Here is a 22,983-nt window from a genome sequence, read left to right as displayed (position 1 = left end):
TGATATGTGCAAAATTGCAGGTGGAGTTTGCACCAAAAAAAACCAAACGGATTTAAAAATTAACTAAAACTCTCACTCAGAAGGGAGAAACCTCATGAAACTATGCATTGTAGCGGATGAAAATGAAACCTTTCCCAGTGACTAGAAGAGGCACTCACCGAGTCTCAATTTGGAGGCTGACCCTTTGCCATCGGTCCCATAGTTGGGCCCCTTTCTCTTGGTATCGCTCCAGGTCAACGCTGCGCTCCTGTTTCAGGCGGTAGAGCTGGTCTGCCACCACTTTGGCTCTTGCCAAGTCATCTTCCAACGCTGTGAAGACGGTCTTCTTCTCTTTCACTTCGCCGATCCATTGCTGTAACGTTACAAGGCAGAGAGAGTGAGACCCACTGGGTTGAAAAACAGGCTAACAACCCAATGCCACTCATTGGGAAGTCCAGCTTCCAGCTACCATTTTTAAATCTTATTGATTTAGGTACTTGGTCCAGCCTTCATTCAATGACTTCAGGGTGGATTACAGTAACTAAAGTATCGTATATATTTGTGTATAAGTCAAGGGCAGGTTTTGGGACCAAAATCATGGATTTTAATATGACCCATGGATAAGTTGAGGGTCAAACTCAGGAGCATGTAACAAAGGATCTAAATGGAGAGAGAAAACAAACACCACTTCTCTCCCTATTTCTCCTTCTCTGGACCTCCTCCAAGGTTCACAGTTTCGGCATGCAAAATGTGGATCCTAACAAAATAACCAGTACATATACATGGTACATGGAGATCCTGTTGAGAACCATACGGATGCGTACATTCCCTGACAGAAGCAGTTAGGTATTTTTGTCAAATGCAAAAGAGATGTATTTATTTACGTTTGCAGTGCTATCATGAGTGCAGATATGCATCCAGGTATGCATTTGGTTGTGCAACAATGCAATACAAGCATTAGATGACGATGGCTACTGACCTGCAAAGTGGTCCGGTGAGAGCGAATGGTGGCCAGGTCAGTTGGCACAGCTTCCTCTTGGCTGAGCTTCACCTCATAGCCCTTGACCAAAGACTCAGCTCCTTGAGTATTTCGAATGATGACGTCCACCGTCTTTAACCTATTGAATCCCAAAAGAAAGGCAAGGAGGAGGGACATCATTTCCTGAAATGCTGACATTTTGATTGCAAAGTTCAGGTGTGGCAAGTCTGAGGAAGGTCTGGGGATCACAAATGCTGATAAAAATGCAAAAATACAAAGGAAAAAAACCCACCAATCTAAAAATGGTTGGAAATCCATTTCTTGTTTTGAAAAAGTCGGTATTTTTAACTACTTAATGAGGACAGATAGGACACTTGCAATATAATGAAAGGGCAAATCACTGATCCTGGAGGATTTCAGCAGAGGCAGTTAACCTATAGTTTTCCTCCCAGGAAAAGGGAAACCAGTTTTGTGAATATTGGGGGCTGTAAAAAACAACTTGGCAGTGTCAGATGTGGCTCCAGGGCCACACTTTGCCCATCCCAGTATAAATGGATATTGATGGGCAAGAGCGAGGGAAGAGAAATAGATTCCTTTTTCACCAGAGTGAACATCCCAGCTCTGTCGAGAGATGAACTGCCATCTAGTTCATTTGAACTCCACACACGTTTCAGGAATCTACAGCTGCTGAGTTATTCACATTGATCATAAAGAAGCAAAGGATGTCTTTGAACACTGGCATTGAAAAGCTGCAGAAATTTTCCTTGCAGTTTTTGCAAAATACCTACCGAATTCTCTGTGACTGAACAAACCCATCCTTGCAAAACCCATCAAGATGCTAATGCCCTCCTCCCAGCAACCCATCCCTGACTCAGGAAAACCACTTGCAGAAAAACCTGTCCACTGGTCTGACTGGGCACAAGTCAGCTTCCTAATCAAGTGTTTAGGGATGAGAGTGAAGAACAGTGAGCACTCACTTGTCCAGGTAGATGGAAGAAAGCCCATAGATGTGGTCCATCTTTTCCACTAGCAGGTTCAGCTCAGATCGGAGGTGTGGGGTGCTGGATCCGGTCGGAGACTTGTGCAGGAAAATGTTGCATCTCTCAGAAAGCTGCTCCATGTCTGCCTTCAGATTTTGCAAATCTTCCTTCAACCGCTGTAGAGAGAATTGGTGTTAGCCAGCAAAAGCAGAGATATAGACCTTCCATGGCATATCTCTACACAGCAGTGATCCCACACCTTAGGACCTAATGACCTCCTTCAGGTTTCTCCACTGCCAGCTATATCACTAATTCACACATTTACAATGTTTTTATATTGTCTGCTATTGCAAAATACTGTATCATGTATGATGGATGGGAAGGAAGGGATTTTTCTTCCAGTGGTGGTACCCAAAATCTGCAATAGATTCTTATGAAGGGTATGCCATTGTTCTCAGTTTTTAGAAAGGTGAAGTCCATCCTCTGTCCAGAGAATCCTTTCCTCAAGTTTACTCCTGTTGAATAGGATTTTTAAAATGCTGTCTTAAAGATCTGATCCTGAATCTAATTGCAAGTCCCATCTAGAGAAGATCTACTGGGGAAAAATGGGCACCTCTGGGCACAGGGCAAATTCTCATGGGACAACGTCACCCTCACCATCTGGAAACACCAACCTCCTGCTCAGCGATCCGGAAGGTATTTTCCTGCAAGGCATCCCCATCTGTTCTGGTGCTGCTCGGTGTACGGATGGTGCCCACCAGCCGCTGCTCACATTCGTCCAGGTGAAGGCGGATGTTTTTCAGCTCGGAGAGGTACGTCCGAGAAGCCGTCTCGTCTTTGTCCTCTGCTCCAAACAAGCATTAACAAAAGCAAGAAAATTGAAATTGTCCATGAAGGATCTCAAGCACTAAGAAGATGAGTCAAAGAAGATGAATGTGCTTTGGAAACAATCTGCCCTTTACTGCTTTGGGATCAAAATACAATAAAGACGGCTCTGGCACCTTAAAGACTTCAAGTCCTCAGAGGTGGGTTTGCTAGTTCCTTCCTCTGAAATAGAGCCTAAAGTACATGATATTCCTTGGTGGTCTCCCATCCAAGTACTAACCAGGACTAACCCTGCTTAGCTTCAAAGATCGGGTGGGATCTGGTGCTTTAGGGTATTTAGGCTCATGAATATCTCCAGGTTGACATGAGAGATGCCAGCCACCACTGCTTTAAGGTACCACTAGCGTCTTGACCTGGCTTTGTGACAATGGACCAGAGGTGATTGGTGCCTCTGTTACTTCGGACTGATGGATCCATGTAAGGGAGCCATTGAAGGTCCAATACCTATTGGATTGCTCCTATAAGACTGCAAAATGTGGTGTGGCTTCACCACCCTTTAGTAAAAAGGAGGTATCCGCTTGAATAGATATCCTTCCAAAGAGCAAAACTAACAATACCGTGAGCAAATGCAAGCCTGTGACTATGGCCCAGCCAATGGAGGAAGAGGCAGATTGTTTAAGCCATGGCACAGAAATCAAGCTTGAGGCCATGCCGGGAGCAGCCAGCTCTTATCTCCTTTGGTCCTGCTCTTCTCTGATCCTGCTAACACCCTCCTTCCCTTGAGGCTTGTTCCCTGCAGGAACCCCATCTCAGTAAGCGTACCGTTTTCCATGGACTGCATCAGCTGTTGGAAATGCTCCTTGCTTGCATCTACCTCCTCTTCCAGGCGCAGCCGATCGGCCACAGAGAAGAGCTCCGAATCCTGGCTGTCCTCCAAGAAGTCCTCATAGTGCACCTGCAAGTTCCTCATGGACTGGTGGCATTCCCCGGGGGGCAAAGCCCTCAGCTATGGGACCCAAAACAGACACACAAAGATAGATCAGGTTCACCACACCGACGGTGCTGTATTACTTTGTGAGTCTAATTTTACTAGAAGACGACATCCCATCTATGAACGGATGGGAACTGAAGCATTCAGGATATTTAGGTCCAACGTTCCTTCAAGCTGCCTGCCAATTTATGGAGAATGCATGAATTTTATGGGGTTTTCTTAGGCAAGGAATATTCAGAAATAGTTTTGCCAGTTCCTTCCTCTGAAATAGAGCCTCCAGCACCTGGTCTTTGTTGGCATTCTCCCACTCAAGTAATAAGCAGGGCTGACCCTACTTAGCTTCCAAAATCACATGGGATCTGGTGCTTTTAGGGTGTAGATAGATAGATCTAATTGGTATGGGTAATCTCTTGCCTTTTCCTCATTGGCATGCGTGTCATCCCAGAGTACCTCGAGTGGTTTTTTCAGCATTACCTTCTCCACATTCCAGCCTTGGACCATGGAGATGTCTTTCCTCAAGTAGTTCCAGGAGACAAGGCTCTTCATGTTGACATGGAGCTGGTGCCAGAGGGACATCACTTTCTGGTACAGCTGCTCCACTCTATAAACGGGAAGAAAGAGAGGAAGAATAAAGCCTTTGAAAGAGCTGTCCAGGATGCTTCCATCCACTTCACACACAAAAATTAGATCTAGCGTCTTGGAGAGCTCCATTATATTTTGCACTATTAGGTTTCGCCGTGCCACTGTAATGAACTTTTCAGCATCAGCTTTGACACATTGGCATCCCACAATGAGCAGAGGTTTTGTACACCTGGAAGCTCTGGGGCTAGGTGACAATGGGCTGTATCCACCTCTGCCCCAAGGAAATGCATCTGTCTCAGGGTTCTGCACATTTGTGTATCAAGTTTCCACAGTCCAAAGACAGCAAGCAGTCCAACAAAAAACCCACGTAACCTACTGGTCAGGATGGCTTTACCTGCAGGCCACATCAATGGCCTCCTTGTTGGGAGGAGGCACCAGGAAGCAAACAGACGGGACCATGGCTTCGTTCCCAGTGGGGCTGATGACCTTCCACTTGGTCCGCTGAGAATTGTCTTCCAGGACACACTCGTCATTCTTGCAGATGGTGATCTGAGTGAGCAAACCAAAGTGACACTCTTTCAGTGGTCCAGAAAGTGTTCAAATGGCCACATGTCCTACCCATTCCCCTAAAATGATCCAAACCATCATGGAATCTAAGTGTTTTCTGGCAATAAAGTTCCCACAACCAATACTGAGGCATTGTGGGAAGTAGCTGTCAAAAAACATCTGGAGGGCCACAGTTGCCCATCCTGATGGACAATAAGCATCTCATACAATGGGTGGCCCTGGGGCCACATTCGGCCCCCAAGGTTTTTGTGGCCCTTGAACTCTACATTGCTAGACTTCCAGTCACTTCTAGTTTTGCTTTATTTTATTTATTCACGTTTTTGACAGTCCATGCAGCCACACAGCACCACAGTTGCCCACCCCAATCCAGACTCTAAGACATTCTCCAATTAAACAAATAACTTATGGAATAATACAGTGATGGCGAACCTATGGCACGCATGCCAGAGGTGGCTCTCAGAGACCTCTCTGTGGGCGCACATGCTGTCGCCCTAGCACAGAGTTTGCCAGAGTTTCTTATTAGAAAGCCAGAGGGACGTGACACTCTGCAATAAATAAGTGGGGTCTGCGTTGTAGTTTGGGCACTTGGTCTGTAAAAGGTGCACCATCACTGGAATAATACAATAAATCTGTGTGGGACTTTATTACCATCACCAACACCCCACACACCTCTATCTGGCGATAGTCGCAGATGGCCTTCACGGAGATGGTGTTCTTCAAAATGTGGTCGGGGTTCCGTGGCTTCAGCTGGACAATGCTCTTGGAGCGGCCCACCAGACTGGCCACAGAACTCTTGGACTGGATCAACTGCTCCTTTTCATCCTGTCCAAAAGTAAAGACAAAGGTTGGTTGGGAAAGGAAGGGGGCAGACCAAAGGGACCCCAAAAATGAATATAAATTCTTTACCCATTACCTCCCCCCTAAAATGAATATTTTGTCAGGAACAAGTGTGTGTATGTGAGAGAAAGAGACAGAAAGGATGCATGTACACCTAATGTGCAGACTCATTTGCAACTTCTTTCAGTGGGCAAAAGGAGACAAGGAGATCAAAAAAAATCAATTCATCTTTAATATTATGCCAGATATTCAATGACATTCAATGGCTACCAATCAATATGGCCCAGCAGAGCTGGCTATTCACCAACTTTACACTTATTGTTAAACCACTGCAGCCATTCCTATGGCCATTCAGAGGCTGCTAGAGAGTGGATTGGAGAAGCATCTAGCTGTGTCTCTGTAAACAGACATGTAAAATGATCCCATCATCCACTGAGATCTGCTGGAGTCCCCCACAAGGTGTCAGTAGAAGATGCAACCATTTCATGTCTGGCTTCTCTGATCTTCTCTGATCAAAATGGGGAAAGGAAGCCGCAGCAGGTTTACAGTAAGTCTGGAGGGCTGCTTTGGTTGTTGCGGAGGAGGAGATGTTCAACCTCCACAGTAACAAAACCAAAAAATGACATATGCAGATGTAAGGTGGACTTAACACCTGTGTATGCCACTAGCAGAATTCACAGTCACGATCTCCTAACCCCTCCTTGGTCCCACTCCCCACAAAAACAAAGGTACATTACTACCAGGCCCAAAATTCAGGTTTATCTCTGCGATGCTGGCACAGTGAAACAAGACCCCAAGCCCATTTTGTTCCGTGAAATGAAATTCTTTCAAAAAATGCTGGGTTGTTTTTTTTCTTTGTAAAATAAGGAAATGAAAGAACTTTGTGGAAAATAACTTTTGGGGGGATGATGCATTTACTTAAGTGGCTTAGAACCTACTAAAGAAACAGTACTATATTCAAGTGTAGTCTTAAAAAGGAGGAAAGAATAGGAGAAGAAGAGAAAGAAAGAAAGAACAAGACAGAGAGAAAGAAAGAAAGAACAAGACAGAGTGAAAGAAAGAAAGAAGACAGAGAGAAAGAAAGAAAGGCTTAAAATCAAGCTACCTTTGCCTGTCCCAGGGGAGCATGATTGGAAGAAATACAACTTTAACTCATTCATTATGATCAAGGCAGCATCTACACACACAGAAGCTTGAGCTTTCATTTCTATCTGCAGAAACGCTACACAGCAAAAGTGGCTCACACAAGCACTCAAGGTCTGCAGCAAGCACAACTCCAGGTCTTGCCAGGTTTAAATTTTGCAATGTAGAGACAGGGGACATCTTGTACTGAGGCTTCTTTCTTTGGTCCTAGGCACATGTCCCTTTTTGTGGTTACAAAACTATAATGGGATTGAACAGGGATTACTTTGCATTGGTCCCTCTTTTAAGTCCTCACCACTGGCTCCTGTTCAAGCACTGCAGGGATGTGACTATTCTCTCTGGCCCTTTCTTTTTAAACATCCCACTCTCCTGCCTATGACTCTCATTTAATTTAAGACAGCTCAGCAAGCAGCAGCTGCTCCCAACGACTTCCCTGCAGGGATGATTTCCAGCCCCACATCCTACTAAACTCTTTATTTACTGTGTAGATCAGGAACAGGCAAGGTTTGCTCCCCCAATCCACCTTTTTTGTGGAGAGGAGAGAGGGAAAGACCCTGGAAATTATCACTGCAGTACAAAAACTCAGCAGCAAATTACTGACCTCCTAAAAGTACCATTGGCTAACAGAATCAATTACTGAAAGTCAAATGGTATGCACTTTCCCTGGTTGTGAAACAGAGTGCAACTGACTTCTTTGCTGTCCTCCATCACAAGACCTTCTGAACAAAGCAGTCACTCCCTTTGCATTCATCAAACCATCCTTCCTCTTGACCTAAGGTCCTCTTGGCCTAAGGTCCTTTCAACAGGACCCACTGCAACTGTAAAACCTTCAACTCAGCCTCCCTGCTCACACTCCATCACTAACAGTTCTTCACAGACATCATTACCAAACCTTTGGCTTTTCTCCCTACCCCGCATTAGCTGCTTTGGGCTGAACATCAACTCAGACCTCAATCCAATTGCCAGTCCTAACTTAAGAACTGCTGTTGTGGATGTGTGCTTTCAAGCCATCTTCGATTTATGGCTGCTCTATCGCAGCCTGCCTACGGAGGAATAGTAAGGAGGATATCAGTCTAGCAGGGCTCAAATCACTCAAACTACAGGGTTGGGCATTGCACAGGCAGCGTTTTGGCTGGAATATTAGGAATGCATTACAGTAGCATAGCCATGCTGGCACAGGTGCTGTTGGCAGGAAGGAAAAGCTCAGGGATGTAGTGACTTTTAAGAAAGTTCGGCACTAAGGAACTAAGGATTTTATCTGCCTTCCTGCACCACTGTCGCACAATCCTAGGAGGAAAATGCAACCACAGGCATAGGACATGAAGAGGATTCTGGCCATCCACCAGCTCCTTCGGCAATGCCTCTTCCTCTGTTGCAAAATGACAGCTAAAGCAGATCCAAGGGTGCACTCAATTGGAAAATCCAAGTGGCAGAAGGAGTGGAACGGTGCTCCAGCATTGCCCCATTGCTGTTGCACAGCATGGGAAGAAGGAGCCACAGTTCAGCATTTGGAGGCATAAGGCAATTACACCAGGGAAGCTCCATGAGCCACCAGCATCAAGTCAGATTTTGGACCATGAAAGCTGTTGGTGCATAAAAGTTGCTTGTCTTTAAGAAACCACAAAATGCAGTTGGGTTTGCTGCAATGGCTAAATAAGGCTGCCTCCCCCCCCCCCCCTTTTTGGAAATTTCTCCATCGATATTTTAGGTCCTATGGCTCCAAGGCCTCATCTCACCCCGAGCTTGAATGCATCCCACAGCGTTGCCTGGTGACAAAAGCACATGCACACTACACACTATTACAAGTTAGGGGAGACAATGCTGTTTAGGTGGGTCTATAGGCTGACTCAGAGTGAGGAGGAAGGGGCGCAAGCTCACATTGCACATGCTTTGCAGGTTCGGTCCCCAGGTTAGAAATCTCAGGCAAGAGATGTCAGTGGCACTGGGGAATCTACTCCAGGATTAAGTTTGAACTGTAAAAGTACTATCCAATGGGCTGGATCTATTGCACTAGAGACTTGGATATTGCCTTTACAGTTTGGGCTAAGGTACGGATTCATTCACCCCACTGACACAATGGCCACCAGCCATTTGCTGCCTTCCTTGCCTAAGGCTGCTGCCACACTGCAGAATTAATGCAGTTTGATGCTCCTTTAACTGCCATGGTTCAATGCTATGGAATCCTGGGCTTTGTTGTTTGTTTTAGCACCAGAGCTCCATGGAAGCAAAGGCTAAATATCTCACAAAAATTATAAATCCCAGAATTCCATAGTGGTGTCAAACTGCATTGCTTCTGCAATGCAGATGCAGCCTAAGACCCTGGAGAAACGTCGGCGGTTGTGGCACATAGCGCTGGGCTACATGGACCAATGGGCTGAGTCAGTGTGAGACATTGCCATGAGTTGAGAGCAGTGGTAGCAACCAGGATGAGCAAGATGACAAGAAACTGCATGCTGGGATGACAGGAAGGTGTGGAACTGAAGCACAAGGAGAGTTTGACAGGGAAGGCGTTGGAAGGATCAAAAAAGGAGAAGCCACAGAGAATGCAACTGGCCTTGTTTGCTGGTAAACTGTGGAGCTGCTGGTAAAATGCCAGGAAGACCCTGATACAGTCAACTGCAAACAAACTTGGGGAGTTTTGTTCAGGGAAAACAAAAATACTACGAATAGGGTGCGGTCACAATTTCAGAGAAGGTGAAGAGCAAATCCTAAAGGATCTGGTGCCATGTAAACCCCAGCATCCTTCTTGACTAGAACAGTTAGGTGCAAGGAGGTGGAGCAGTGAATTGGATGTACAGTGGGCCCTCTCCTTACCCGTGGGATCCGTTCCAGATCCCCCCTGCTCAAGTAAAAATCCACCTATGCTCGAGCCCCATAGGAAATAATGGGGTGCATGCATGTGGTGGGGCGCCATTGTTTTTCTCCCCAAGCGGCTTCCGTGTCAGCTGGAAGCCGTGTAAAATGCGTCCACGCGTGGTGCGGGTGCACTGTATTTGGTTCAGCTTCTGGCGACCCTGCCCTACACCTCATCAGCCCCAGCTACCTCAGCCTGGGCCCTTCCCAGGGCACTTTCCTGCAAGAAGGTGACCCTGAGACTTGTCCAAGGAAGCACCTACCATGGAGTCCTGGAGGAGGTCTTCCAGGCGGGTCAGGCTGGTGTTCCGGTCACAGCAATACTTTCTTTTGATGGTGTCCTGGAGATTCCTCAGGTACGACTCTGAATCGCGGGCGTCACTGAAGAACTGCAAAAGCACAACGTTCATACACATATGTTGTTATTCAAAGGTATAGCCCTGTTAATCAATACGTAGAGAGATCTTGCAGCACCTTTGGGACTAAATGAAAGGAAAAAACTGGCAGCGTGAGGTCCAATTTTAACAGTGGTCATTAGTGCACAAAGACATAGGAAACTGGTCTTTGTGCAGGACCTGCAACTTCATTTCCATACACAAAGGATTTTTAATTTGTATTGACATCCTCACATACCAATGGCGCACATATATATATATATATATATATATATATATATATATATATATATATATGCATGCCTGCATCTGGTTTGTGCGGAAGTAAACTGAAGTCTAGGAAAGCTCATGCTGCCAATTTCTCTCTTTCAATTAGTCTCAAAGATGCTACAAGATCTCTCTACATACACACACTGTTATTGCTGTTGTGCGCCTTCAACTCATTTTTGAGTTATGGCGACCCTAAGGTGAACCTATCATATGGATCAATGAATGAGTAATGCTTGCATGTTGCTTCCTTAATACCATAACAAGCAAAAATCAATTTTTCTGCAAATGCTATAATAAATAATGGGAGCAAATTAATACTGAGAAACAGATTTCTAAGCTCAGGCCCTTCATACCTGGAAATAGGCCGTATTCTCCTTCACATGCTGATCCACACACAGACACAATTGCCGGATCCATTGCCATTGCGTTTGCACAGCCGCACTGTAGGCCTGGGAGAAACACAATGAGAAAATGCACATTGCTAATTGTGGCCACATGCCTGGGGCTTGTGGCTACGAAGCAAAGGAAAGGGCAACTTGGTTATCAGCAACGGTTCATAAACAACTCTCTTGACTTGTCACCTCTGGCAAGCAAATGGCAACTACGGGAAAAACTCCGGATGCAAAATTTTGCAAACAAGAAGAAGACGGGTTGGTTACACCCCATCCCTATCAACATAATGTACCTCCTATATTTGATTCAGAAACAACCACCCCATGCTCCCCCCCTTTTGGGCCCTCCTGTGACCCCAATGGTCTCTGACTGGCTGCAGGCGCATTTTGGGAGAGCCTTCCTTGTGGCCCATTGGGAGCGCCATATAATAATGCTCTGCCAACCTGGTTACATGGTGCTCCAAATAATGGCCCCAAGGGAGCTCTCCTGCTGCACCTGGCTCATGTCCAGAAGGCCCAGCGCATGTCCTGCCAAGCCATACTTTACCTCCACAGTTTGCTTGGCTGGGTGGTTCTCCAGGGACAACAACTCGGCTGTGTCTTGGAGGGAGCGGAAAACATCCTGTTTCTCTTCCAGCTCCATCGTGAGCTCCTGCGCAACAAAGACATAGCAAAGGTCTAGTTATGCCTCTGATACCAATACCAGTCAAGAGCCAACCTCTTTCCATGTGAATCCATGGCAGTTAATCCGTGGCTCCTATTTCACTGTGGTATGCGTGCATGTGAATCCACTTCTGATTCTAGCCCAAACTTTAAAGGAGCCGAACCATATCTGAAAAATAGATTCAGGACGAGGGACAGCTCTGCTGAAATTCAGGTTAAATCCCATATGGGAGTAGCCTATTCCTCCGGACATGGCCACCAGCTGCTACCATGGAAGGGGGCATGCAAAGTTGCCATGAATCTCCCTTCCTCCTTCTGGAAGCCCAATTGGTGCCAACATTAGAATCAGGTCAGTGTCAAGTTAAAATACGGCTTTCTATTAAAGCCTTTTGGCCAAACTGATCTTACTCAGGTTGCTACAGTTGACTATTGTTATCTGCTGGAGTTTGGTACTAGGATCTCCTGTGCATTACAAAATTGATGGATGCTCGAGTCCCATTATATACAATGGCATAGTAAAATGGGAGTCCCTTACATAAAAATGACAAAAATCAAGGTTTGCTTTTTGGAATTTGTTGTTGCTGAATTATTGTGGATGATTGACTCCATGGATACAGAATCTGTGGATACGGAGGGCCAACTGTAAGGAGAAACCTCCACACTGAAATCTCCTGACTTTTTCTAACATCTGAGAAATGTTCTCTGCTGAAAGATCATCCATCACTTTTGCTTCCCAACTTTATTCCCAGACACACTAGAAATGCAAAATCCTCAATCCTATAGCTAGTCTTCAACTAAAGGACACTAAAGCATTTACCTACAAGTTGATTCACCATTCGCCCATCGTTTCAATTAATCTCTACTCTTAACTGAGACTAACCAAGAGGATATCAACCCAAGGCCAACAATGCAAATCCTCACCCATTTCTAAGTCGCTCCCACCCACCGTGAAATAATTCCTCTTGGCAGCCATGTTGGGGTTGTTGTCACTCCAGTCATACGCCAGTTCCTCCTCTTCCTTTTCATTTAGCCAAATCAATTCAGCAGTCGCTCGAGACACAAATTCATACAGGCTCTGGAGATGGCGAAGGCGGAAACTGGACGTTTCCTGAGAAAAGACAACATATTTTGCCATATTTTCACCAGCAATGCCCAGAGGAGGACAGCTTTTGAATCCACAACACTCCTTGTCTATATGCTATGTTATTTATCCCATATTTTCCCTAATATGGGATCCCAAAGTGGTTCACAATATATATTAAAATGCACACAGAGTCATGAGGCACCACAGATGCCCTCCTTAGTGTTGTTTCCCATTTGTCAAATGCAAGTTGATCTTCAGATTGCCTTTTCTGTACACTTCGTAGCTGTATTTTATAGCATTCAATGGTACCCAGTGGCTTCCATGAATCCATTCCAGGTTTTGCAAGCTTTAAAGTTGGCTGAATTTATTTAGCAACAGGGTTCACCACTCCTTTAAAGCCAGGATTAAAACCTGGAATGGACTCACTGACCCACTGACATGGGAGTGCTTTTAGTATTGTAATAAAAATTTACGCCCTGAGGTTAGGAAAACAAGCGTGTCATTTAATGGCCAGATGATTTTACAGTTTTAGCTACATATGAACATTTATTTTACAGATGCTTGCATCAAGAAAATGTATTTTTTGAATCATGGTCCGTTTAACCTCAATATAAGAAGACTGAGAGGTGACATGATTGCCATCTTTAAATATTTGAAGGGATGTCACATAAAAGGTAGAGATTTTGGGAATTCATATAGGATTCCCCGAGATTTCTTTGACCACAGAAAGAAACTCCACAAAGTTCACTCACCAAAAGTTTACAGTACTGGACCTCCAGCTTTCCCAGTGTCTCTGCGTAACTCGTGCGGAAATTTTGAGACATCTTACCCTAGGAAAAAATGGTATATAAAACAGAAGTTCTAAATGTAGTTGGAAAATGCAGGTATCTGGAAACAAGTGCCCTTTAAAGGTCCTCTTTCCCTGGCCTTCCACTCCCTCAAATCATCCATAAACAGGGCAGGAAAAGGTATATAGTGCCTCTGCCACCAGGTAGATGGGTTTTAGAGTCCTTGTTGATATCTGTATAATCCACTTCATATACTCAGGTTCTCAGGGGACATTTCCTTCAACCATCCAAGACTAGACTGGTAACTGCCACCCGTTTACCACCAATAAAGCATTCCTTATAGTAGTAACATGTGTCCATGTTTAGCACTCAAAGAGGTTTTGGGGAAGACATGGAACTATAGTGAGTTCCAGTACAGGTAAGACAGGCAAACCCATGGATTCCAGCTGTCCCATCTCATCCCATGCAATTCATTTTGACCCTCTTTGGGAGCCCTTTCCACACTTTCGGAACCAAAATACCAAACAAATACTGGTTGAGACCCACGTCTTCAAAATTCCAAAATCCAAAATACTCCAAAATCATCCACACGAGTGGCTGAGATACCCTTTGCTTTTTGATGGCTCACTGTACGCAAGCTTGGTTTCATGCCCAAAACTACTCAAAATATTGTGTATAAAATTACCTTCAGGCTATTGTATACATAAGTTGTATGCAAATGAATTTTATGTTTAGACTTCGGCCCCATCTTCAAGATATCTCATTATGTATATGCAAATATTCCAAAAAATATTTTCCCCATAGGGTTAGGGTAAGGTAACTCTAACCCTCCAGTAACCTCCTTCCAAAGGAAACCAAGCCCAGGCAATTCCTACACTCCTAGAAGTCCTCAGTTACTGGAGAACTGGAGCACTAATAACAATACTTTGTCCTCCCCTTTGCATCCATCCCCAGTATCTCTGCAATCCTTCCCAAACTGTGTTATGCTGCTTGCCCTTTGCCCTGTTGCCTTCTGAACTGTTGAGACTTTCTCTGCTTACCTCATACATCTGGGCCTCTTTTACACTGGAGCCCAGGTTTTCTACGCTGCTGTGGATGTGGCGCTGGACCTCCAGCTGGGATTCAACACTTGGCAAGTCACTCCCCCATTCGGCCCGCTCCAGCTTCATCTGAAAAGACCCAAAATGTGCAAAGAATGTTTTTTCCAAGTTATTACATCACCACATACATGCAACACAAACACCACTGACATGAGCACCCTTTTCCACTCGAGTTCCATTTTGCATTCAGTCATGCGACGCACCTGCATCTCTTCCACCCACGAGAGCAGCTCGTACACGAACCGGAGGTTGCCCTCGTCTTCGGAGGATGAAATGGCCACCAACTCGGCACGCGTCATGGGCTTCCGGAACCAGGAGGTTGAGGCAGCAGTGGTGGCAGCGGTGGCGGTGTGCGTCCCCTTCATCAAGGGGTCGGCCTTAAGGTGCCGGGTGCTCAAGGAGGAAGGCTGGACCAAGTCCAAAGCAGATGGGGAGGAAAAGTGCCCCTTCCGGTAGAGGTTGGTGCATTCAAGTCTCAGGGTAACCAGTTCATCTTGGAGGCGCATGATCCTGGGGGAAAAATCAGGAGAGATGGGAAGAAACATGAAACATAATCAGGAGAGATTGGAATAAAAATGAAACACAGGCACCTCCCTCTTTGCATCATTAACACAAGTTAGCAAAGCACTCAAGTCCCCACTCCACCCCAAGAAACTATATGCCAGTGGTTCTAAATCTTCCTTATGCCACGACCCTTTAATACAGTTCCTCATGTTGTGGTGACCCCCACCCATAAAATTGCGGTGTCTTGGTTCCTAAGACCATCGGAAATAAGTGTTTTCCAATGGTCTTAGGCGACCCATGTGAAAGGGTCGTTCGACTCCCAAAGGGGTCCGAACTTACAGGTTGAGAACTGCTGGCATATGCTCCTTTGCAGACAAAACCACCCACTTACTTGAAGACTAGCTCCTCCAGCTGGTAGTAATTCTCATCCCGGAGTATCTGAACATCCACTTGGAGTTGGCGGATGAGCCCTTCACACTCCTGGAGGTACATGACCACGTCCGACTCGTACTGCACCGTTTGACCTGACTCCAGGTGTGCTTCATCCTGGCAAGAGGGGCATTTAAAGAGTGGTTAAAGCACTACTACTGGTTTGTGTGGACACATCTCCAGTAGGGATTAAGCCAGCCTAACTAGAACTATCTGGTCAAAGAAGCCAAACGTATGAGTGGGAAGAGAAAAAATGGCCAACTCACCGCCTGCAACGTATTCCTTGCTAGGGTGAGTTTCTCCTCGCAGCTCAAACTCCCATTCTGAATTTTGTTTGCTATCTGCAGGAGCAGCTCCAACCTGTGGGACCAACATTGGAGGGATGAAACCCCAGCAAAAACAAGGTTGTCAATTGTTGTTATTTATTTACAGTGATACATAAGGGTAAAAAGGGATGCATGTATTTCTGTTCTGCCCCAGTGCAGTCATAGATAAAAGACTATGGCTGGGGAGTATAGCAGCTGTGGCTCTCGTGTTAATAGAGATAGACAACCTGCTCTAGGTTTTAGTTATCCCCTGTTAGAAACCTCCTTTAAATTTCTGACTAAAGCCCGGAGCAGATGCAGCATCCCATTTGACAAAAATGCCACTGCTTGCCACTAGAGTCTAACTGGGAGCAATGACTGGATTTGGGCCTGTATGTTTGATCTTTTTATCATCATCATCATCATCATCACCATCATCATCATCATCATAATTTCTTACCCACCTCGCTCCATGGATCGAGGCAGGAAACAACAACAAGTTTTAACAATGCAGAACATCAATTAAAACCCATTAATTTTTTAAAAAATGCAATGATTTAAAAGGACAAATTTCAAAGTGGACATCTTTACCTTTACCTTTTTAAGACATACCCAATTTAAAACAGTCCCCATTTCAAGTTCAGCATTTAAATTTCACAATTTTAAAAATGGTCTGGATAAGCCTGCCAGAAGAGACTGGTCTTCAATACTGTTTTAAATTCAGACAGTGTGTTCAGCCGCCGAATCTCTTCCCAACACCACTTAATTTTCGCCAGCAAAGTCCTTTGCAAGAATTGCCCTCGTAGGACAAAATGATGGGATAAAAAGGGTCACTGTGGGCAAGACAGTGCTTTTGCTTCCATCTTGCTACGCACCTTTCCACGGCCGGCCGCAGCAGCTTCTCCCGCTCCAGCATTTCGATGATGAGTTTGCCCCACTCCTCCTCCACATCATTGGGATGGTAGCCCTGGGGCAGCTTCAGGCGGCCAAATTCAATCCAGACCTGGAAGACACAAAAGGACAGAGCAGCCTTTTAGTCCTGAGACAGAATGGAAAGTGTGTGCAAAGACCGCCTCTGGTCCAAAACACACTGCTTCAGCTTCAGCACTGGAAAAAGCAGCTGCCTCTTCACTGCAGAATTAATGTAGTTTGACACTGCTTTAACAGCTATGGGATCTGTAGTTCTGTGAGATACTTAGCCTTCTCTGTTAGAGAGGTTTGAGGCTACAACTAACTATAAATCTCAGGATTGCATAGGATGGAGCCATGGCAGGTAAGGCCATATCGAAGCGCATTAATTCTGCAGTGAGACTTCCTTCCTCACTTGCTCCACCAAAACTGCCAGCAGAGTTTCATACAAAATGCCAAATTCTCCAGTGCATTTGACAGCGTATGCATTTTAACCATTTAAAAGTCATGCTTTGATGGTTTAAAACCTAGTCAAAGCTGAATATCCAAGCCCCCCTGGTTTGGTTTTATTTTAAAGCAAAAGCACAGCTGTTCTTATGGATGATGATTTATTCTCCTGTCTGCTTAAGAGTCCTCACCTCCAGCAGCTTATACAGCTCCTCGATGCTCCTTTTTTCCTGCTGCTTGGCTGGGATCTCTGTTTCTTTGAAGTGGATGTATTGGTTATAAAGTGCCTGCAAGAACAGAGAGTCAAGGAGAGAGTTGACAGCAGAGGGGACAACGTATCAAACAGCTATTAACCACAAAGTGGAGGGAAAAGGCATCCCATCATCCACAAGGAACCCCTAAAGGAGGAGGAAGCCACTTCAGATGTTGCAACTAAGGGCTCAAAAGAAAGCTAACTTGGGATTATTACCAACCAAATATATGTTGTTGTTGTGGGGCTTCAAGTCATTTCTGACTTATATGGTGACTCAATCAAGGGGTTTTCCTAGCAAGGTTTATTTAGAAGGGGTTTGCCTTTATCTTCCTCTGAGGCTGAGAGAGTGTCCATGGTCACCCACAGCTGAGTAGAGATTCGAACCCTGTTCTCAAGAGTGGTATCCCAACTCTCAAACCACTACGCCACACCAACTCTCTCGGCCAAATATATGAAACTCAAAACCAGATAGGACTCAAGCTTGGATGCTGCGTTTACCTTAAGCTCTACAGGGTTCTGGGGAAAGGATTTGTCAGACATCATTATCGTGTGCTGCTTGATCCAGGAGATGAGGGTTTCCACGTGGTTCTGGTATTCCAGCCATCTTGTCTCCACTTCCTACAGAAAGCAGGAGAGATGGAAGTACAATGGATGACCAAGAGTTTAATGCCCCAATTCAACCACAGGGAAGAAGTCAAGTGGAGAGGACTGACTGTCCAAAATGGAGTGCGTGCCATTTCTGTTTAGTCTTCTAAAATACTAGGAAAATGGCTCCCAAAGAGCAATTTGGGTTCTGATGCAATACAGGTCTAGTGCAAACAGGTGCAAACTTGTCAAAAGGGGCAGGGAAAGTGAAGGGAGATCCAGGGCATTGAAACTTCAGGCTAAAATTCAAAACCAGTGCAGGTCAGGCCTGCGGCATCGAAGGTGTCATTTGGCCTGTATGGGGACCAAAGGGCTGGGGAACTGGCCCAGTAGCCCCAAAACCAGTTTCCCGATTCACAAGCTGGCCCCCGGCCTCCCAAGGTTGCCCAGCGCATTGGTCCAGAGTGAAGGGGAAGGAGGCCGTAAGACTTACGGTGGCACTGATCCCTTCTCCTCCTTCTGGGACTTTGGGGAAGGCATCATAAATTGAAGACACATACGTAATCACAGACTTTTCGTCTGGAGAGGGGACATCGACATCTGGGGAAAAGAGAATAGGAGAAAGCGGTCAAACGGACAGAGCAAAAAAACCCAGAGAGGATGGGAGTCCAAAAGCCAGTTGCAGTTTTGATGCTTGTCAACAACATATATTTCTTTTCTGCAACATGGCCATGCAATATGACCATGATTCAGTGGTCCGTGACTGAGAGCAAGGACAGACATATACTAGATTCACAAAGTACAAACCAAGCATCTCAGAGAAAAGTTGTTGCTATTGTTGTTGTTGTGTGCCTTCAAGTCTTTTCTTACTTATGGCAACTTGAAGGCAAACCTATCATAAGGTTTTGTTGGCAAAATTTGTCCAGAGGAGGTTTACCATTGCTTTCCTCTAAGTCTGAGCGAGTGGGACTTGCAAGGAATTACTATTTGCAAGCAATTCCTTATATGCAGTTTGTATCCAAAAATTTCAAAGTGATGTACATCAATAGAATGTAAAATATACATAGAACACTACTGTGACAGTAAAATGCATTAGCAGTCAGCATAATTAATACACGTTGGTGGCATAAGCATTGCCCTAGTTTATGTAACCTTCATTCCAGTAATAGCCACCAGCTTCCACATCAGTAGGATGCTGAATCCACCTTAGACAGCTCCTTCCACATTCGGACTAAAAGCCAGAATGGATGAAGCTGCCAGATACCAATGGATCTAGCAATCACCTTCTGCATCCAGCAACCTGGTGACCCCGAGGCGCTCAGCAATTTCGAAGGCCTGTTCCAGATTGTCCCGGCTGCTCTGAATCTGAACTCTCTCCATATCCACCAGATCTGGCCTGTGGGAGACAGAGAAGAAGAAGACAGTTCTGCATTTACTGCTGGAAAAAAATTATATTGTAGAAAAAAGAAGCACAACAAAGGCGACCCCCCACCGCCAGCATCAAAACATTCAGCCTCAGAAACAGGGAACTGAAGGATAAGGAAGAGCATCTATGAGCATGTTCAATGTGCTCCAGTCTTGTGAAATGAAATAGCTGGAATTGACTTAGGGACATAAGTCTGCAGGGCCAAAAACATACCATTGCACAATAGATGCATTCTGCTAGTAGTAGTGGAAGAGGAAATGCACCAACAGCATGTTCACCTGTCCCATCTCTTTGCAAGTTGGGCGTTGTGCATTGTGATCGTGATTCCTATACTTTTCACTGTGGTTATGCATTGAATTGTGCATCCTATACTTTGCATTGTAGTTGTGCATTGTGCATTGTGCAATGGCACTCAGTCACTGACACATACTGGGAAATGTTGCTATTCTTCTTGCGTGGTGCTGCGATGGCATATATCTGTGTGAGAGTATTTACACTACGCTTCAGGGATGTTGGACCGAGGCCCATCGTTTTTTGTTTCTTTAAGCATCCTCAGAATCAAATTCCAAAAAATTAAAATGCAAAGTCCCAAGGTTTAGGATTCAAGCTGCACAGTGTCAAGTTTTTGATACAGACAAAAATATCACATTTCAACTCAAAGCTTTACAACATTTCAAAGGATATATTATTAAGTGTTATTATTTATTAGGTTATTAGGGACAGCAGGGAGGAGCGCACACACACCACACACCTGTATCTGTGGATAATAGCATTGAACATCTTTCCATCACTCCAACAGGATGAGAAGTTGGTGCACTTCACTCCCACGTAACCCGCTGTCACTTTCTGTGTCCATAGCAGGAGCTTCTCTTTGGCGGACATGTCCCCAGACTCTCCGCTGATGTAGATATCGGAGATCTAGAAATAAAAAACACAGCCATGAAGCATTTGGAAGAGAAATGCATCCAATGGAAGCGCATGAATAGCTCTTTGGGACAAGGATAAACCCTCAAGTGCTAGAGGCAGCCCAGCCATTTGTCAAGGCACAGCAGTTCCCTTGGGTTAGGCACTTAAAATAAACTTGGTACAGTCAAAGATCCATGTCACTAGTGGTCTGTTCTGGGCCTCAGACCTAACTTTAAAGGAGCTATGCAAGGTGCTGAACCCATAAATAGATTTGGCAGACTGAACAGTGCCTCTAAAACCTAGATTAAAGCCTGGAGTGGACTCACCCTTCTGCCCCACTGACATGGAAACCCTCCGCTGATGCTGCAAAAATCAAACCAAGACCAGAACCAGGAACCACAATAGATTTCTTTTCCTACTGCTAGACGCTTATAGAGCCTTATACAGATGCTCCCTCTGAGCAATAACAGTTTTCTAATTGCAAAATATCTCCACCTTCAAGGAAAGATGAAGTCACAGCAAACAGTCCTCCTGTCCAAAAGATAATGGCGGAAAGGAGCCAAACAGATTGGGAGAACTTCTCCTCATATCCTAAATCCTGCCCCAAACGGATCAGATGGGGGAGAATGGAGCAGAGAGAAAGGTCTGTGCCTTGACCCACATCCTACCCCCAAAGAAGAGGGCATGCCAAGAAGAGTCCCCCTTTATTTCCAGAGAAGGAGTCCTGGGACACCTCGATGTCACTTCCTATGACGGTGTCACGCAGTGCGGTCCGCACTCCCCACACACCCCTAGAGATGCCACTGCAGCTAGCGGCCTGCAAAAGCCAAGCCAGTTACACTATTGAGAATCTGGCCCTGCAAATGAGCCTCACTAGGCTATGGTACTAGAATCAGAGGTCGTAAAAGACAGAGCAATCCAGACAAAGATTGGACTGAAAAGATTATTAAATAAGACAGTACAAAATGCCCAACAGGATCCCCCTCTTCTTCTAGGGTTCCCCAACTTCATGGTTCATGCTCCTTTCTCCTGGTTACAGGGAGAAGGGAAGAATCCCAGGGCGAGAGCTCTGCTCCCAAAAGGAATGAACTTTGTGCCATCAATGCCTATTGCTGGAGTCTGCTTTGGCGAAGCTACTGTAGATGCTCCAGAGATCTCTCTTTTTTAATCTCTCTCCTTTGCCTTGCCTTTTAGCCTCTGTGGTGTTGTTTTTATTTGAATGCCAGGCTCTCAGCCGCTGTGCTTGATGTTTCATGCATGGCATCACTAGGGCACACCCACCTATGGCTTTATGGGGTTGTGTGGGGCTGTCTCTAGATCAGGCTGGATTCACCTGACAACAGTGCCTTAATCCTTATTTCTGCACAGGTTAAGGATGGAGCAGCCGGGCATGTGTGCCTTGGCATGGCACATGCGCAGCGCCTGCTGCAGAATCGGCACGCACCACTCCCTGGTGCATAACTCTCTCTGCCCAAAGGGCTTCGTCTGAAGCAGCCAAGATTTTTGGCTGGCTCTGCCTCTGCTAGTAGGCTCAACTTCTTCCCTGCTATCTCTTGTTTTAAACGCTTGCCATTTTTATGATGTGCTAATGACTCTGCTTTTTTATCTCCAAAGCTGAGCTTGTGGAGTCTTGCACGGGCAGCAAAGTGGGCACAAGTGATGGATGCATTTGTAAGGTAGGGCGCTTACTGACAGATGTTTTAATTAAATATACCTTGTTTAAAACAAAAAGGCGGTGGCAACTTCATAAAACACTCCGGGGTTGGAGGAGGCATTCCCCACTGTTGCAGCAAACAACAACAGACCTTTGTGTCTTTAAGGCAGAGATGAACAAATCGAAGCTGCCAAAGGATTCTTTGGTGGCGCTCAACTCCCTAGACCATCCCTTTTCTGGTTAAAAAGTGGGAACTGCATTTCCCCAAAGCATCCAGGAGTAGCAACTGACTTTTTAGGATAGACTGCAACCTCCCTGCCCTGTTTAACATTAAAAAATACAACCCTTTCCCCTTCCATCCATGCGTGTTTTTGCTGTTTGGGGACAGTCTATGCAGTCCCCCTGGGAATATGCCATGGGCAGAAAACTGTCCCCCTGTTCCTGTTACATTCACTCCTACTTTAAAATACTTTGCAAAACCAGTATGTTTCATAAAACACTTGCAACAAACAGAAACAGCAGGAGCAGGACAGGAGTGATATCATGGCTGTGAAAAGTATCTAGCAAAAGATTCCTCAGGGCCACTGTCTGGTTAGGTGATGGAGACAGAGAGATCAAGGCTGAGATTCAGACAACATCTGTCCAGCTGTGCATGAGTGACTGCTAGTAGGGTCACCCCTCCCTGCATCCAGGATGGATGCTGACAGCTTAATATCCCATCCATTTTTGCTCCCACCCCCAGATTCACTCAAGCAGCAAGCAAAATACTGCACATTCCCATGCCATTCAGCATTCTAGGGGTATCCATGCTGCAGAGTTCATCACAATTTGGCACTATTTTAACCGTCTTGGCTCCCTCCTATGGAATTCTGGGATTTGTAGTGTAGGGTGGGATGCTCTGAATTTATTTATTTATTTATTTACATTATTTTGATCCTGCCTGTGCAGCCCCTGTCTTCTCTTCACTAGAGGGGGGCAACTCTTGCCCTCTCTGCATGATGTTGGATTATATCTACCATAAACTATCCAACACTGTCTGAACTGGCGAGGTGCCTATGGAAATTGTGCACCAAAACATCTCCGAAGGACCAGAGTTGCCCACACATGCTTTATATATGGGTTCACTCCATGAATCTG

The 22,983-nt window shown here is 45.4% G+C and overlaps 1 protein-coding gene across 12 annotated transcripts in view; it reads right to left on the bottom strand.

Moving 5' to 3' along the window:
- The window catches only part of MACF1 (microtubule actin crosslinking factor 1), a 255,271-nt gene that overhangs the window by 124,891 nt on the left and 107,397 nt on the right, over positions 1–22,983 (bottom strand). For 10 of the 12 annotated variants that reach the window (XM_042440379.1, XM_042440382.1, XM_042440387.1 and 7 more), the window contains 24 exons: positions 20,038–20,204; positions 19,144–19,256; positions 18,354–18,460; positions 17,774–17,893; positions 17,214–17,309; positions 16,542–16,669; positions 15,628–15,721; positions 15,324–15,478; positions 14,632–14,938; positions 14,369–14,497; positions 13,293–13,370; positions 12,403–12,564; positions 11,341–11,445; positions 10,755–10,850; positions 10,000–10,125; positions 6,846–6,851; positions 5,573–5,725; positions 4,731–4,885; positions 4,229–4,355; positions 3,586–3,769; positions 2,613–2,782; positions 1,936–2,114; positions 959–1,097; positions 159–352 (listed from right to left, as the gene is read on the bottom strand). In XM_042440379.1, coding sequence (XP_042296313.1) covers positions 159–352; positions 959–1,097; positions 1,936–2,114; positions 2,613–2,782; positions 3,586–3,769; positions 4,229–4,355; positions 4,731–4,885; positions 5,573–5,725; positions 6,846–6,851; positions 10,000–10,125; positions 10,755–10,850; positions 11,341–11,445; positions 12,403–12,564; positions 13,293–13,370; positions 14,369–14,497; positions 14,632–14,938; positions 15,324–15,478; positions 15,628–15,721; positions 16,542–16,669; positions 17,214–17,309; positions 17,774–17,893; positions 18,354–18,460; positions 19,144–19,256; positions 20,038–20,204 — 3,290 coding nt within the window. The remainder of the gene's footprint in view (positions 1–158; positions 353–958; positions 1,098–1,935; positions 2,115–2,612; positions 2,783–3,585; positions 3,770–4,228; positions 4,356–4,730; positions 4,886–5,572; positions 5,726–6,845; positions 6,852–9,999; positions 10,126–10,754; positions 10,851–11,340; positions 11,446–12,402; positions 12,565–13,292; positions 13,371–14,368; positions 14,498–14,631; positions 14,939–15,323; positions 15,479–15,627; positions 15,722–16,541; positions 16,670–17,213; positions 17,310–17,773; positions 17,894–18,353; positions 18,461–19,143; positions 19,257–20,037; positions 20,205–22,983) is intronic. The other 2 variants (XM_042440381.1, XM_042440392.1) reach the window with 1 other exon arrangement.

The sequence above is a fragment of the Sceloporus undulatus genome, chromosome 9 (genome assembly GCF_019175285.1).
Source record: "Sceloporus undulatus isolate JIND9_A2432 ecotype Alabama chromosome 9, SceUnd_v1.1, whole genome shotgun sequence".
NCBI classification, from domain to species: Eukaryota; Metazoa; Chordata; class Lepidosauria; order Squamata; family Phrynosomatidae; genus Sceloporus; species Sceloporus undulatus.
This window is presented reverse-complemented; position numbering and strand designations above follow the sequence as displayed.